The sequence below is a fragment of the Mercenaria mercenaria genome, chromosome 18 (assembly GCF_021730395.1).
Source record: "Mercenaria mercenaria strain notata chromosome 18, MADL_Memer_1, whole genome shotgun sequence".
NCBI lineage: Eukaryota > Metazoa > Mollusca > Bivalvia > Venerida > Veneridae > Mercenaria > Mercenaria mercenaria.
In genome coordinates, this window is record NC_069378.1 from 48,361,036 (window position 1) to 48,377,286 (window position 16,251).

General features: G+C 35.4%; 1 protein-coding gene across 1 annotated transcript; it reads right to left on the reverse strand.

Moving 5' to 3' along the window:
* Window positions 1-250: 250 nt before the first annotated feature.
* LOC123539212 (uncharacterized) lies at window positions 251-12,026 on the reverse strand. The gene is made up of 16 exons (XM_053529824.1): window positions 11,477-12,026; window positions 10,899-11,038; window positions 9,903-10,022; window positions 9,244-9,430; window positions 8,418-8,563; window positions 7,940-8,130; window positions 7,122-7,386; window positions 6,513-6,663; window positions 5,812-5,853; window positions 4,840-4,953; window positions 4,202-4,407; window positions 3,491-3,638; window positions 2,300-2,494; window positions 1,637-1,749; window positions 730-958; window positions 251-258 (listed from the first exon to the last, which is right to left on the reverse strand). The coding sequence occupies exons 1-16, from the start codon at window positions 11,691-11,693 to the stop codon at window positions 251-253; spliced, it is 2,472 nt and encodes an 823-aa protein (XP_053385799.1). The 5' UTR covers window positions 11,694-12,026.
* Window positions 12,027-16,251: the final 4,225 nt, after the last annotated feature.

Here is a 16,251-nt window from a genome sequence, read left to right on the forward strand (position 1 = left end):
AAGAGCGGCTTACGAATAAGAAAAAGAAATCGTAAACATTTAGACGTATCATTTCAAAAAGTATGAACAACCGGGAAGTCTCTATAACAAGAGAATAGCTTTTGCTCGTCAAACTTCGAAATAAAACTGACACGAAAATCATCCGTTCTAAAATACACATTACGAATCTTGCACTTCAATACTTAGTATATTAAACATGGCATTATTTCTGCATACATTTAGGATAATAGTACGTTGGTAACGTACAATATCACTGTGCTAGAAATATAGAAAAATTGAAATTATCCTTTGAAAGATATCCAGTGGCCATCTTTCCCTAAAATATTTTATGTCTAGATATTTACTTCAGATGTATAAAATTCTCATCAAATGTCTTTAACTTCGCTAAATATGTTGATTAAGTTTGCATATAAAGCTACATTCATAATCAAATGTCATGCAGTAACAGTTGATTGTTGAAAAAAAAACAGCCAGTTTTTTAGTGGTAGTACCCATTTATACTGTGTTTACCTATACATGTATTAAGTGTGTGCTATTTCAAATGTAACGCATAGTACTGTTAACACAAACAAACTTTGTAATTAACTATATGAAGTAATTATTCATGTTTCTAAATATGAAATTTGGATTTAATATACCTTTAAATCATTTTGAAAATTAGGCAAAATTTCAATTTTGTGCATTTGTTATATGTATAATTTAACCAACACGCAGATCTTTCTTGCGTACCTTCTAACACTTCCTGTGGATGTCTTTCACCGAACGACGCCATGACTGCTTCAGTAATGCTTTCGTGCGAAAACGTGTAACATTTTCTATCTTTATAGAAATTGACATACGGCCGTACTTGATTCTCTAGGGCATTGAGAGTGAACTTGTTCAAGTGATCGGATACAGGTACCCTACACAAAAAGGCCAGGTCCAAAACCTTTGTCTTGAACGCTCCTTCTGTGAATTCCTATTAAAGAAATGAATCGATTAATGGATTAACGTACACCTGTTAGGAGAAAAATAATTTATATTAAATACGCTCTTATAAATAACCAAATATTTTGTGCAGAAAGTAGTAAATCGTTTGAAAGAATGCAGAAATATATATTGTTCATGTATTTTTATCAATATCTTACCTTGATTTCACCCACATTATCATTTTTCAGTGCCATATATACATTGTATGCTAAATGTGGCGGAAATGAACATGTTGAAAGATTTCACCCAAATTACTGGCGAGTAGCTATTAGTAGTAGATATTCCTTGAAGAAACTTCTAATCCACTGGCAAGCTTTTTAGTATGCAAATTTGGTCCATAGAGCCAAAAGATCTGTCATTTAAATTGTACTTGTTATAGATTGTTCATGTATTTTATCAATACTTACCGATTTCACCTACATTGATGCGATTTTCGGTGCATTATATACTTGTATGCTAATGTGCGATAATAAATGTGAAAAGATTTCACCAAATATTGAGGTAGTATTATATAGATATTCTTATTAAGGGCTAAAGCTTGTTTTGATCAGTTACTTTGAGACAATCTATTTGTTTTGTTAAGGTACCGTGTGTTCTTACTGTATGTGCATAGCACAGGTAAACAAACTAATATCATAAACAGTTTAATCAGTTAGTAAGATCTTACTTCAAGTTGCTTAACAAACAATATTCCGTCTTTCTGGAACATCAACACCACTAATGCTAGGTACCCATATTTGTCTCCATCATACATTCTGTCCAGCTGCTCAAACAATAACTCTGTGGAAAGAAAATTTTATTTGAAGATGTATCTTATGTCATATTTTTATTTATCTTTTTAAACATTATATGCTTACACCGAACACCGAATCCGAATTTATTCTAAAAATTTTCATCAAATGATTTTCAACTAACTGAAAAACTAAAATATATGATAAAAGCAAGTTAATGCGAAGCTCATAAACAAATTAAAGATATTGTTAACACTAAAGAGCGCAAGAGAAATGGATCTAGATTGCCGAAATCTTTTCATCTGAGTTTAATCTAAACTTTATTCGAGTACTATAGGTTACTTTAGATAATACATCTATATTGAAACTTCGAAAAAAAAAAAACAGGAAAACTTCCCACAGACGTTCGTACGAAGAGTCCTTTATAGTGTATTTCATTGTAATTGTACCCAACAAGTGACTGAAAGTATCCAATAAGCAATATGGAATGAATAGAATTTACCGTTACCTATTGTCCCCAGTAACCAACAAATTTGTGTTCTCTCATTTGCTCATTGCCACTGAAATTGGTATAATCAAGATTTGTTTTATAAACCTACCGATAGGCCGCTCAAAGAACTGAGACCCTATGATCAAGAATGATTCTTTTTTCACAAACAATGCGCAACACTGAGGGAATCCAAGCTTCGAGTTGTGTACTTTTGCAGCCTTATCTACTTCTGACTTGGCAACCATTTGATCTTCTGCCAGTAAATGTCTTCCTAATATGAGACGTCGCTCCGTTATAGGAAGCTCTATAAAAGATAATGCAAATTCTTAAAATGTACCATATGATTACAGATTTGGAAAATGTGTTTTTATTACAGCAAACCAAATATGCCGGTATTCTTACAAATATGTACTTATCTAGAATTTAGTTGCCGTGTCATGCAAAAGATGGGGAGCCTATAATGATACGTTTAATCACCTTAAAGTAGTTAAATGAAAGAAATTGTGTATACAACCCTTGTTGATAACCAATTGAAAAATATGATTTTTGAAATGCGCGTACGGATTGGAAACTGTATGTAAAATAACTAATTGCACCTTGTCAGTGAAGTTAATACAAATATTGGCGAGTAAAATAGATAAACTATAACAGCTACCAAAAAAAAACAAAAAACAAAAAACAACATGATTATGATCAATCGGATGTTTTCATCATTTCATATTAGATTTCAGTTACTGAAATTGAGTTGAAAGTGTTTTTCAGAGATTTTTTTTCTCAGCCAGGTGCAAAAATTAATTTTTTTTAACGGTTATTTTTATGGTCATGTAACATTTGTGACGGCCACTAGGGGAGGTAATCACTGTTGAGAGTTTGTAACAATGCTTGCTCTCAGCACACATTATTCAATTTATTTATTTTGTTTTGATTTAACGTCGCACCGATACATTTATAGGTCATATGGCGACTTTCCAGCTTTGATGGTGGAGAAAGACCCCAAGTGCCCCTCCGTGCATTATTTCATCACGAGCGGGCACCTGGGTAGAACCTCCGACCTTCCGTACGCCAGCTAGATGGCTTTTTTCACATGATGAATCCAACGCGCCGAGTGAGGCTCGAACCCACATCGATGAGGGGCAAGTGATGATTTGAAGTCAACGACCTTAAGCACTCAGCCACGGAAGACCCGCACGTAATAATGAATTTAGAAGTATAATATAATCATTAGAAACTAAATAGTATCGAATGAAAGAAATATACAGAAAAGATGTTAAGAAATGATATATCTCTTGTTTCTATATACCGTCTGAACCACAGTCCACAAAATTGTCCTTGGCAAACAGCTTGTATTGCTTCAACTTCGAGTAGCACTGATCCAATATATTCTGTCGTATTGTGATAATGACTCGAACCCCTGTGCTTTCGTTAGTGTCCATACAACTCCCATATATCTGAAAAAGAATTCAGTTACTGTTGAACCTTTAAAGAAGGATTAATTCGTGTGGCCTTCGAACAGAAAGCTGTTAGATTTAAGGTAGTGGACCGATCATGACAGTCGACAATTTACGGGCAATTACGCATCTTCCTAATGATTTCGGCATGCTTCGGACCAACAGAAGAAAACTATTTGTTTCATTACAACGTAAAATGCCGAAATCGCATACGGAGATTACGGAAACAAACGGAAATTACCGATTGTCAATACGGGTCCACTGCGTTAAACACCTTTTGTCGCCATTTTTCCTTCGTAAAAATGTATTTTTATTTGCCTTATGTTTTTGATAAAACTTTTGATCACATATGGTCTATTAAAGTTTTGGCGTAAAATTGTATTTGTGACAAAACGATAGTGCCAGGTAATTGAATATTGTGCGATTTTAAGTTACACCTAAACTTTAGACATAAAGTCTTATGAATACTGGACCAACAATTAAATCAACCCTTTCTTGTGTGTTGCCAGTAGAGCCAAATGCTGTGTTTGCCATAGGATATCTATGTCAACTATTGTACTGACCTGTTCAAATTTAGACTCCCATTTACTGAGCAACTTCTCATCTAGAGATCCACTGCCGAATATATCATCCAGCAAGAGGGCGCTAACAGTCCGAGGTTCTATATACTGCCATTGGTCAGGGTTCGTAATTAACAAACATTCATCCTCGTCAAAGTTTGCAACCATCAATCCTATCGCAGTAGTGGTTTTACCGTCCCCTATATTCCCTGCAATAAAGTACATGGCCACCTTTGAATATTTAAGACCTGCATTGAGCACCATACTTATACTGTAGCAAGTTGTTTTCTAAGCTTTTTGATCTCATGGCGGCGCATATGTTTCACACATTGACATCACAATCTGCTTAAACTTCAAGTGTCAAATGATCAATAATAGGTCGCACAATTTGAGTATAATTATATTCAGTAATCCTTTTTTACATTTCTTATCAGTTACTAAAACAATTAAACCTAATGTAACAAATCAAACAAAACTAAAGAATGCCAGAAGTATAAAATACAACCGATAAACATTTTAAATCACATTTTTGTACATGTAACGAGTTACTTATATTTGAAACTGTATTTCTTATAAAAATCAGAGACAAACTTTTTGTCATTATAGATTCAATACTGAAGTAAATAACGACAAAGACAAACCTTTTAGAATAACAAATCCTTTCTTCATTAATTTCTCTTGAGCTTTTTGGAAAATCTTCGTCCTCACAAACACTTTGGGATTCCGATGTGTTTTAAGGAAACGAGTCGTCATTTCTGAAGAAAATTTCAGTTCCATCAAACTAAACGTCTACAAACAGATCCTTTGAACAATGGAATGCAACCAAGCAAAATGATAGCAGAATTTTCGGTCTGACATAGTCTGTTTACGACAGGTAGTGATACATGCAATAAACTTAACGCCGCGTTGCACCGGCGAAGGCGGACCTCTGGGTTCAATTACACTAGATGCTTCCCCCCCCCCCCCCCCCCCCCCTCTCCCACCATACCTCCCCCCATATGTTCTATATGTCGTGGGCAATGTCAATAGAGCTTTCACACAAAGTTAGGCTCGTTTCAGTGTAGCATTACTTACCCCATCAAGAATTAAATTAAAATTGACATCAAATCACTAAAAAGGTAGAGGTACTGTATCTTCTAGAAATATTTTTCGCACGGTAATATTTTGATCACTTTAGAATTACTCCATATCAAATTGGTATAACCTGATACTCGTTCTGATACTTCAACAAAATGCAATCGTCTGTCTAACTGTTTCTTCCAAAATGAGAATAATATAGTCACAGTAAAATTTAAACATAACTGGCTCTTATGCATACCTCTGTGTCAATTTCAAGTGAAAAAAATAGTGCCCTTCAACCTATCTATTCTGCCATAATGCAAGTAGACTATGTGGTCTCCGTGCTGGTTCCTTTACCTCTTTTTACTGCTATTATACAGAACATTAATTGAACTATATGATCACATACGACCAAACAGGGTCTACAAGATTATGATAAAAGTATAAAAAGAACTTATAAGTCGGACAATTTGGGGAAAAAAAATTCAAAATGACGGACGCGAAAATATGATACTAAATGATATAAAATATTCTATATTTATTTAGGATTTTACCTTTCCTCTCTTTGATTGTCTCCCCTGACTGCTTAGCAGGAGCTGAAGTGTAAAAACGAATTATTTACTCCATTACTATCGCAGTCACAGCATTCTGTAAGGTATATAGTTATGCTCTCCTGTACCTTCATTTCAAATTAAATCTATAAGAGCGTCGTTTGGGGGCACAGATTGTAACCAAGCAACACACTTACAGCAGACACGGTTTGACCGAGTATGTTCGTGAGAGGGGATGAGATGTGGAAGACCCCACACCCTGACACCGGCGTAAGCGTAGTTCTATGCTCATACAGTAGCTCTCAATCGGCTACATGATCCTAACGGACCAGAAAATCTAACAACGCCAAGTTCGGAGATACTTTTTACGACCGCTGTTATACTGCTATTTTGATAGCTAATAAAGTCTGTAAAGATCTTTTGAAAGCATGGAATGTACATACAAGCACAATAGCAGCCGTATTAGGAAAACTTGGACATGTTGGACGGCAGAATGATTTGACAAGGAGTACAAAGGAATCTGCAGATGATTAATTTAAGTATAAAAGGAAATCCGTTAGACACCCTTTCCTTGACTAAATTAGCAAGTGCAAGCCTAGACGATAAAACTACTGATTTCCTGGGATATGGAGACGATAGTGATTCCGGGAAAAGTCAAGCTTTCATTCTACGATATATCAATGAGAAACAAAATACAAACAGACCTATTTGTCGATCCCCTGTCTCGTCAGCCCACTGATTCAGCACATCAAGGTACTGCTCCCTTTCAGAGTATCTAACAACTGTCGTTTTCATGTCATCAATGATCTTAAGCATCTCTTCACCCTGTCTTTCTCCACATATTCTTAACGTCAGCTGATAAATAGAATAATATATATGACATACCTCTGAAATGAAGGTTAGGGCAAAACACAGCATTCTTTTTTTTTACGGAAAACTGTTATCTCAAAATGGTCTAACTTATAACAATGCTTTTGAGAAACTCTTTCTTGACCTTTCTCTAATATAAGAATGTTAGCAATACTTGCTCATTTTGGGTATGTAAATCTGGAATGACGGCATTTAACGGTAAATATACAACATACCAAAGCTAAACAATATCCGGATCAGGACTCACAATATAATAAAGTGGGGGACTTGTAAGCCGTTTTATGAACATAAACGCAAATGAGCTGGGTACATGATCTCAATTCATTATAGCGGTCCCAAAAATACAAAATATCTCATTAAAACTACTGAAAAGACCATCATTTACATCACTGACAATCAGTTATTGTCTGGGAACAAAAGAGACAAGGTTTAGAAAAAGTTACCTCTTTAAACTCTTTCATTTTCCTCTCGTACTCATCATCATATAGGGCAGGTGATGACAGGTTGATGAGGAAGTTCCTGTAATCTCGTATTCTCGCGATATCTGCTGTTTCACTGAGATCATCCGAGAGTGGTTTCCGTTTCCAAATAAAGTCGTTTGGGCGCTTGAGATGACAGATAAAACGAAGGAACCAGAAGATCAAAGCTGAGTCTAACTGCTCTAGGTTAGCTTTCGTTTCGTCATCGTCTGGGTACATGATATCCCATCTAGTTGTTATAAGAAATAAGTTATAAATAATAACCTACCAGTCGTTTCAAGAGTAGCTAATTATAATACATTGTACATTAAAACACTTTTGACCTATTTTAAATACAAGGTTATCTTTTTTGTAAAAGCTAGTCTGTTTTCTGTTTACTATGCTAATGTGTTAAACGTGAAGTATCAGCATTGGTGGTACGCCATCGACCAGCTAAAAAGCAAAAAGGTAAAAAAAAAACAACTTCCATGTGCTTCGAAAGCTCCGTTTTCGCAAGTGAAACTCATGTTGTTATTTGCAAACCGCCACACTGACACGACGACCTTCCCGTTTTGATTTGCGGAGGAAGACTTCATGCACACATCCGAGAATGTCTTTAAGCATGAACGAGCATTTGGGTAGAACCACTGACCTTCCGTAAGCCAGCTCGATGACTTCCTAATACGAAAGAACTATACATCCCAAGCGAAATTTCTAACCCACAACAGTTAGGGGCAAATAATTTGAAGTCAGCAACCTTAACCACTCGACCACGGACGCACTTTTGAGGTAAAAAATAATACCTTCTTGTAATAAGCTTGTAGTTTCCTGCAAAACTCTTTAGTCTTCTTCTGTTAGCTGCTAGGAACTGGTGGAGCTTCTTGGGAGGCTGTTGCCTCTCAAGGTAATTGTAGAAGGCCAGACGTAACAGGTCAGAACCCACTCGAGCAACTATCTTTGCCAGCCGGATATAGTTTGTCTCACTTTTAGCCAGCTGTAGTTGACAAGGGTTAAACTTAATATATCTATTGTCGGCTACAAATATTCATAAATCTAGATCTAAGTGTATAACTTTGAAGTTTCTGTCCGCTTAAACTGTAAGGCAGGCTGTTTTCATTTGTTATGGTCGCAAAATATGCTTTTTCTGTAATCCTACAAAAACAATTACTATTCCAGTTTCATTCATTATAATTAACCCAGACTCGGCATTCGAAATAAAGATGTCTAAACAAGAGCAAGAAAACAGTTTAAATTAAGGAAATTACATTTAATTTAACGAACCTTTGGCTTGGTTTTCTTTGTATTTGCATTGGGTCGTTTAGTAATCATTTCTTCAACTCTAAATGTCGTCTGAACAAGTGGTTTCGCCGGGGAACCAGGCGGCTTTTTCCCTGACAACGCTGGTAGTCGTCCAGACCGCTGGGCTCCTGGAATCGTTAAGAAAATAATCATGTATGTAAGGTCAAAGTACATAATAGCGCAGCGGTGCGAAAACCAGTATTAGGGGTTTGTTTATCAGTTGCTTACAAGAGCTGAAATAAAAAAAAAGGGACTGATTCAAGTTCGTGTTAAGATTAAGATTAGGTTAGGGCTGATCGATACCCTTGACCGGGAACCAGCTCGAAAATACATCAAAGTGATACTGTGAATAACTTTGGTACTATTATCGTTCTGAAATAATTAAATTACTTAATTTTAATTATATTTTTCCTTTTTAAGCTCCAGAGAAAATGAATTATCAAAATCACTTTTGTTTGTTTTGGTAAAACTGTATTTCTTTTTATTTCTTTTATGTTATGCAGCAATGAAATATTAGCACTGTTTCTTGAATCTGCGCCAGTACATAAGTGCCTGATCACCTCTCCGCACAAAGTTAAGATACAGGGCAAATCAAATCAGATACATTTTTGTCTCATCCAATTCATGAAATTCATGACCTCTCGATAGATAGTTCCGAATTTACACTGCTTACCGAGCGGTCTGGCCTTTACGCTTTCGTCTTTTCATGGTCAACACTTATAGTATTTTTATATATACAGTCATTCAAGTCTTGATTAAGACAAACGTATAATGGAACTGTTTAAGCTGAATAAATAACGCTTATTACCCCCGCCCGGTCTTGGTGATATTTTCGACTGCCTCACATTCTTGAAAAGGGTTGTCTGTTGCCAAGCTGCAGGTACTCTCCCGTTCCGGATGACTAGATTATTAGACATGGGTTGTGGCAATGCCTTCACATTGGTTGTGGTGCGGGATGTTCCTTGAAGTATAGCTCTCTGTGGCCGACGGGATGCCTGAAAGAAAACTAACATTCTAGCATATAACTTGCAAATATCTGTTTCCGGTAATCTGTGACTGTTTCCGGTAATCTGTGACTCAGTAAAACGTTTCTAAAGCGTTTAAGGAAATTAATACACTCATTCAAAGAAGTTGCACTTATTTTCTGTTATTTCTCGTTATTTCATAAACTTAAGTTTGTACAAATTTAAATCATTCGTAAACAAATTGTGTGCATTAATTTTGATTATACCTGAGAGTTAGTACAGTGTTGTATATAAAAAAATGAACAAAAACTCGGAATTTTTGAATATTTAAACTTAAAAAGTGCACCTTTCTTTTGGATGAGTATATTGTTCTGTGTCAACTAAAATAGAATACTTGTTGACAACTACTAAGGAAGGGTATCAATAATAGAGATTTGTTTTCGATAAGGGGATTTTGAAGACTTTGGAGATCTTTGATTTTAAATAGAAATGTCTCACTTACAGGAGCTTTACCGGGCGCCTTGACAGGTTTTGATTGAGACTGATTAGTCCTCTTAGTTCCCCATCCTCCATCATCTTCGTCACTGGCCTCAGGGCCATCTAGCGGTGATTTTTTGTCTTCCTGTTTTGTAGATTTACGATTATTCAAATCATTTCGGCGACACATGCTTTTTTATCATAGGATTAATATATATTTTTTGATTCGCTTCAGGTAAATTTGCACGTTTAGAACGTGTAAATATGCCTTTTAAGGACGTGCCATATTAAAATTGAAAGCATGCAATTTTTTTAATTGTGACACCTAAGACGCTTCTTTTGAATAACACAAAAGACGAAAATTTTATACGTACATGTACACGTACAAGTATGAAATCGCAATGTCTATCTTTGTTTAATTATAAGTACATAGGCGACGTTGATTTAATAGATATTCTATGATAAAATTAGATTTTTACAAATATTAGCATGTCATTTGCTCACCCTGTGTGCAATGTCAATATGTCATTATCATTTTTCAATATACATGCAATCTGACTAAAGTACATCTCCTATTACGCTACGCATAGGATCTGACAACGAGCTATTGATGGCCTCGTTCTGACAACCCTTCCGCTAGCCAATCAAAAGCTACCTTACAGCATCCTGTAAGCTTTATAAAGCCTTGAGTTTCGATATCAACAAGTTTTATGTCGAAAGATTTCAGATAGCCGGTTAGCTCAGTCGGTAGGGCACTTGCGCTGTAAACGAGAGGTCCCAGGTTCGAGCCCTGGATTAATTAAAACTTTTTCTTACTCTTTGACATTCGAACAAGTTGTCTGATTGGTTCAAACAAAAATAGATTTGCGAAAATAAAAATAGCAATATTGGAAATCTAAAATATACAGAAGACGAATGTGAATGTGTCGTTTTCAGATCTTCGTTTAGAAGATCAAGTACTTCAGTCAGATTGATATACATGAGGCATATTAAACAAGTACGAGATGCAACAGTATCAAACCTCTCTATTTGTAGTTATCTCAGGCAATGGAGTTTTATCACGTCCTTCAGGAGGTGCACGTACTGCTCGTTGAGATGCCGGTGTCGCTTCGTCTCGATTCGTTTGTTTGCTCGCAGATTCTCTTTCCCGTGCACTATTTACTACAGAAGAAATGAAAATTTTACTGCCTTCAACGTTCCTCAGATAATTTAACGTTGGGTTGAACGAAGCGAATATATAATTTAATTAACTTTAAATGATATACCAGCTAACCAAACTACAATCCTTTTAAAAGTGTGTTTGTAAATTTTGAAAAGACGACAACGCGTATCTCATTTTCTTTTTACCATGTTTACCACTTTTCCTGTCTGTAAGGTTGTAGGCTAGAATACCGTTGTTTATGAAAACGTTGATGCACCGGTAGAAGACACAGAAATAGTTGATATATCTAATAACTATGATAAGCTATGCAGTTATATGCCTCGAGTTATAATTATGAACTAAATGAAGTAATTCAGAAAAATAATCCGATAAAGCCTGCTGAAGCGTGTCTTAGACAGTCGCAATTTCTGAAAGAATTTGCTTGAAGCTTTATTTACCTTGTGTACCACCCTTGTTTGGATCCCTGTCGTTTTGTCTGCTATTTTCCTGCCTGCTTTCTCCTCTTCCTGTATCATCATTTGAAGCGTCAGCATCATGTATGTCATTTGCAGATGTTGTTGTGTTGATATTTATGCGGTCAGTGTATTCATCCGCCGTGTTAGAAGCACCTGATGCCACCTCGCGGGTTGTTAACGGTTGTTCAACTGACGTCATTTTTCATGCGACGTATGTTATATATTTGTGATATCCATATCGAATAGCGCTAAACGAGAGAACTACCTTTTTCAACAGATCCTACAGGTACCGGTCATTATGCAAAAGAAAACTTCTTTGCCAGATTCATAGTTACATGATTGCCCTTTAAATTTGTTGTTTTTACCTGAACGTTTATGTCTTGAAATTAGAAATGCATCCTAGTATCCGATTAAATGAAGATAATCAAAACGCCAAAATTGGCTGTTTTGTATGCTAAAAACAAAAACTTAATAAACAATAGCAACTTACACCATTTTACTTTCCATTAATATGACAAATAAACTCGTTGACTTTTTCAAAACGACTTTGTAATTAATCTGTTTAATCAATGTTCACAACAAAAGGTATGGTTTCACTTCACTTGTTCATTGAAACTCGCTTTGTGCTTTTTGTTTGTTTGATCTTTTTTAGTGATTTCACTTTAGTTTAATTATCAATACTAATGTCTATGCCGTACTGATTATTAATAAAGGTGATACTACTCCGTGACTCATTACAGTAGTAGCCATAATATAGACATGACAGAATGAAAATGTTAATTACTGATATTTTTTTTTTTTTATTTTATTTTTTATTTTTTATTTTTTATTATTTTTTTTTTTGCTATTCGATAAATTCCATATATAATCCGTATTCTGTTAAATATCTATTTAAGCAGCTAATGGGTACACCGCTTATCACTTATAACCTGGTTCCTGCTAGAAATTTATCATCTGATTACCTTTAAAACATGTTATTATATGTACCAAGCTCTGATGTGAAAACATGAAAAAAAGATTAATTATATCTTTCAGATAATAAACTATACATGTATTTACTTTTTAAACGTTTTGCCAGGATATTTCAACAACCTGGATCACTAGATGTAATAGTGAGTTCTAACTTGTATGTTGATATTTAATTCCGCAAACTGTTAGCTTTTAGCCTGCTATTGGCTGTTGGCAAGTGATTCTGCCCTTGTGACCAGTGCAGACCAAGATCAGCCTACAGTTTTCAGTCAGTACATTTTTCACCCCCTTTGAATGACATATGGTACTGCCCAAAATGAGTGATAGACCAGTCCATCTTAGAAGGTTAGCAGGGTTAAGGTAGTAAACGTGAAATGACAATCAGTAATTCCGTCCGGCTATTTTTTCATGTTGGGTTTTGGTAGGCTATTTGTGGACGCTCACGTAGCACACATTAGCACGCGGTTTTCCGTTCATTCCGAAGCTGAGAATACGTAACTGTGCGGAAATTACTGATTGTCAATATTGGTCCGCTACCTTAGCCGGTGTTTTAAAAATATTGAGTACTTTAAGGGTCAAACATATATGCATTAGTTTTTATTTTTCGAATGTTTGATACCTTATCAATATTTTGAGTTCCAATGGTATCCGGAGTATCAGATTATTTTTTTTAAATCATTCAATTTTCTTTTGGTGAAAAAGACATGAAAGTTAGATTTTATTAAAACTCAAACTTATTATAATTGTGTTGTTAAATAAAATGTAGGACAAATACAATTACACTTAAAAGATGTCTGCACAAATATGAAGTGATAATATGAGAAAATTTGAAAGTATGTAGAAATTGTTTGTTACTATGACATTACAAAAATAAATTAAGGTATGACCCACCTAATGGTGAATATTTCAAAATGTTCAAAGCAATGTTACAACAATATACACTTAACGAATCTTATAAAGTGTGCATATTTCATTTCAGTATTAGCTTTTTCATTTATGGGAATTTCTGCACAAAATTTTGAGTGTTTGCTATTGGCTACATTCTTAGTATTATCCCGTCGTAAAATTTATAAATTTATATTACACGGCTCGGTAAACCATGCAACGACGAAATACACACATTGCACGAGAAAATCGTGAGTTGGCGCGTAATAATTTTTATACGTCTATCGTGCATGGATTATCAATCCACACATCAGGAAAACACGAAATGGGGCGGATATCAATCGAACAACATGACTGAATAGCCGTCGGTTTATTGAACGCCGGCGTGCAGCAAGCAGAGGTATGTTATAATTTTAATTCGTTCTCATTAATTGTTTGTATCAGACTAATTGAACGTCACCTAAATTTAATTTTTATCAAAAACATTCATAAAAATGAAATTAAATTTGCATCGATATGTCTTGATTTTTAATGTTGTGTTGTCCGTATCATTTACATGTTGCGCGACGCTATACCCCACTAAATATTGACGAGAAAAGAGCGAAAATGTTCAAGAGTGGACGGATCTTCCTCAAAATTACGTGCAACGGTACGTCACGTCCATGCGACGTCGATGTCAGGCTGTTATCAACAGTGGCGGTGGACATACGCGATACTGAAGTAACGACGTTTGTCGGTGTGGTTTGACAATAAAAAAAAATGACATTGACTTTTTTCACTCAGTTATATTTTTCGTTCATGTTTGTTAAAGTTTGTTTTCTATCAAATGAAATAAACGGATTATCATAGCATGTATGTCATCTGTATTTGTTGAAAATTTCAGCATGATCTGGCCAATATTGACAGAGTTATTACCCCATTTATACATGCAGACTTATAAGATTCGTTAAGTGTACTGTATCCAGTGAGAGACTTGTATGCAAAATTTAAACAACTTTTACCGTGCCGTTTTTTATACATTTGTATAATTCATGATATTTTCTCAAGCATTTCAATGTGATGGCCACTCTCAAAAACGTTAGCAGAGAATTTATTATGCCATTAATTTTGATAAAAGAAACGCCAAACTATTGGTAAACAATTATAAAATACAAAATAAAACTGGGAATATCATTTTTTTTCTAGGGTGCCTCAAGTAAAAGTATTTAATGAGGCAGAATTCTAACTCCAACATTGAACAATCAAGGTCGAGTCCGGTGGGACTGTTTTTAAGTTTGTTCACTTCATTCAAAAAAATCCTTGGGGCAGAAGTAAAACCTGCCTACATTTCTTCCACTGCAATATGTAATCTAAAGAGTAAAGGCAATTAAAATAGAGACTTTTACCGCATGTAACTCGGTATTTTTAAAGATGTCTAACTCTTCCCCTTTCTGTTCCAGAGGTAAATTCATTTTGACAGCAAGAAATCACTTATCAAATGAAAATATTTCACTTTTGTACAATAAATCAATAATAAGTCTCAAAAAAGTAAAAACTTACTAGAAAAAAAGAATTCAAGCCCCTCTGAAAAATTTAAGTCAAACCCCCAGTTTCCTGTATATAGGTTACTGACCGTTCCAAGGCGGTGCCCCTATTTTCAATTGTTCTTTTTTGTCTGCCTTGTATTGTCTGTTGCGTATGTTTTCTTGTTTGTTGTAATCGTTTTTCCTCCGCCTTACTCCCCTTATTGCCTGCCCCTTTCCCTTGCATTTACGCTACTTTTTGCATCCCCTCCCCCTTTACTTTTAGTAAGTTTTCGTGACTCCCCTTTGTTTTGGCAGCCGAATCCTAAGACGTTACTTGATTGTTTTTTTTTCCTACTTGTGTGAGTGCGTTTGTATGCTTGTGAGTCTATAACGGTGCCCTACTGTTATGTGTTGCTTGTTCGTTTTTCTATGTTATTCAGTTGATCGTAGTTGTATGTTTATCTTTGGTACATGAGTGTCTGCGCTATTGTGGTTTACGTTGTAGTGCGACTGTTTCTAAAGAATTCCCTTGTATATTCGTCCTTGTTCAACTTTTCCCTTCGGGTTCCTCCCCCTCCCCCACACACACACCCCTCCCCGACCCCATTTCGCCCTTTACTATTTCTTTCTCCTCCATCAATATTTAGCATGAATTAATTATGCACTTGTTGGATGTTTGAAGCAACCCGTCTGAAATATTTTTCCATTACAGCTTCTTTTTGTTGTTGGCAAATGCGTGGCTCTGGGGCTGTGCTTTTGGTGCTCTGTGCTTCCGAGAAATCTACCCTTATCTATTATCTTTTATTGTAGGACAAAAGGACGGTACACTATTACATGGGTCATACCTTAAATAGATTGGTAACGTAAGAAACTATTATGTTATCAAAGGTAAAACGTGACTAGAAGTAATGCTATGTTCAGATAATAATGAGCATAATTATATTATCTCACATATGATCATTTTAGATCTAAAATAATAATTAGAAAGATTCCGCAGCAACGGTTAAACTCGGAGTTTCATATAATGAAAATGAACAACCTATAGTTGTTATATTTTCTGGTCCTTTGGAATCATGGAGTCTATTCAACAAATATGTAATAGAGTTCCTCTTACGTCGGTGCTAGCGGGCGTGAGAGGTGTTGCACAATTTATTAGCTCTCATGAACAGACTCAATCAAACCAAGTCTGCTATTATTCTGTTCTTTTTTTGGTTGCATTCTATGCTTCCATGGGAACTTTTTACAGATTGCATTAAAGAGTCGACAGAATATGCAATATGGCATTCAATCATTTATTCAGGCTGGAGGTGGCCATAAATAATCAGTTATACATCCATACATACAGTGTTCATATTGCATATTTTTGTATGAATATTTCTTTCGGACTATCTATCGACT

Coding starts and splice junctions, on each gene's coding strand:
- LOC123539212 (XM_053529824.1), bottom strand. CDS start 11,693: ATGACGTCAGTTGAACAACCGTTAACAACCCGCGAGGTGGCATCAGGT. Junction 10,023..10,898: donor AGATAACTACAAATAGAGAG/GTTTGATACTGT, acceptor TCTACAAAACAG/GAAGACAAAAAATCACCGCT. Junction 8,564..9,243: donor ATCACCAAGACCGGGCGGGG/GTAATAAGCGTT, acceptor TAACGATTCCAG/GAGCCCAGCGGTCTGGACGA.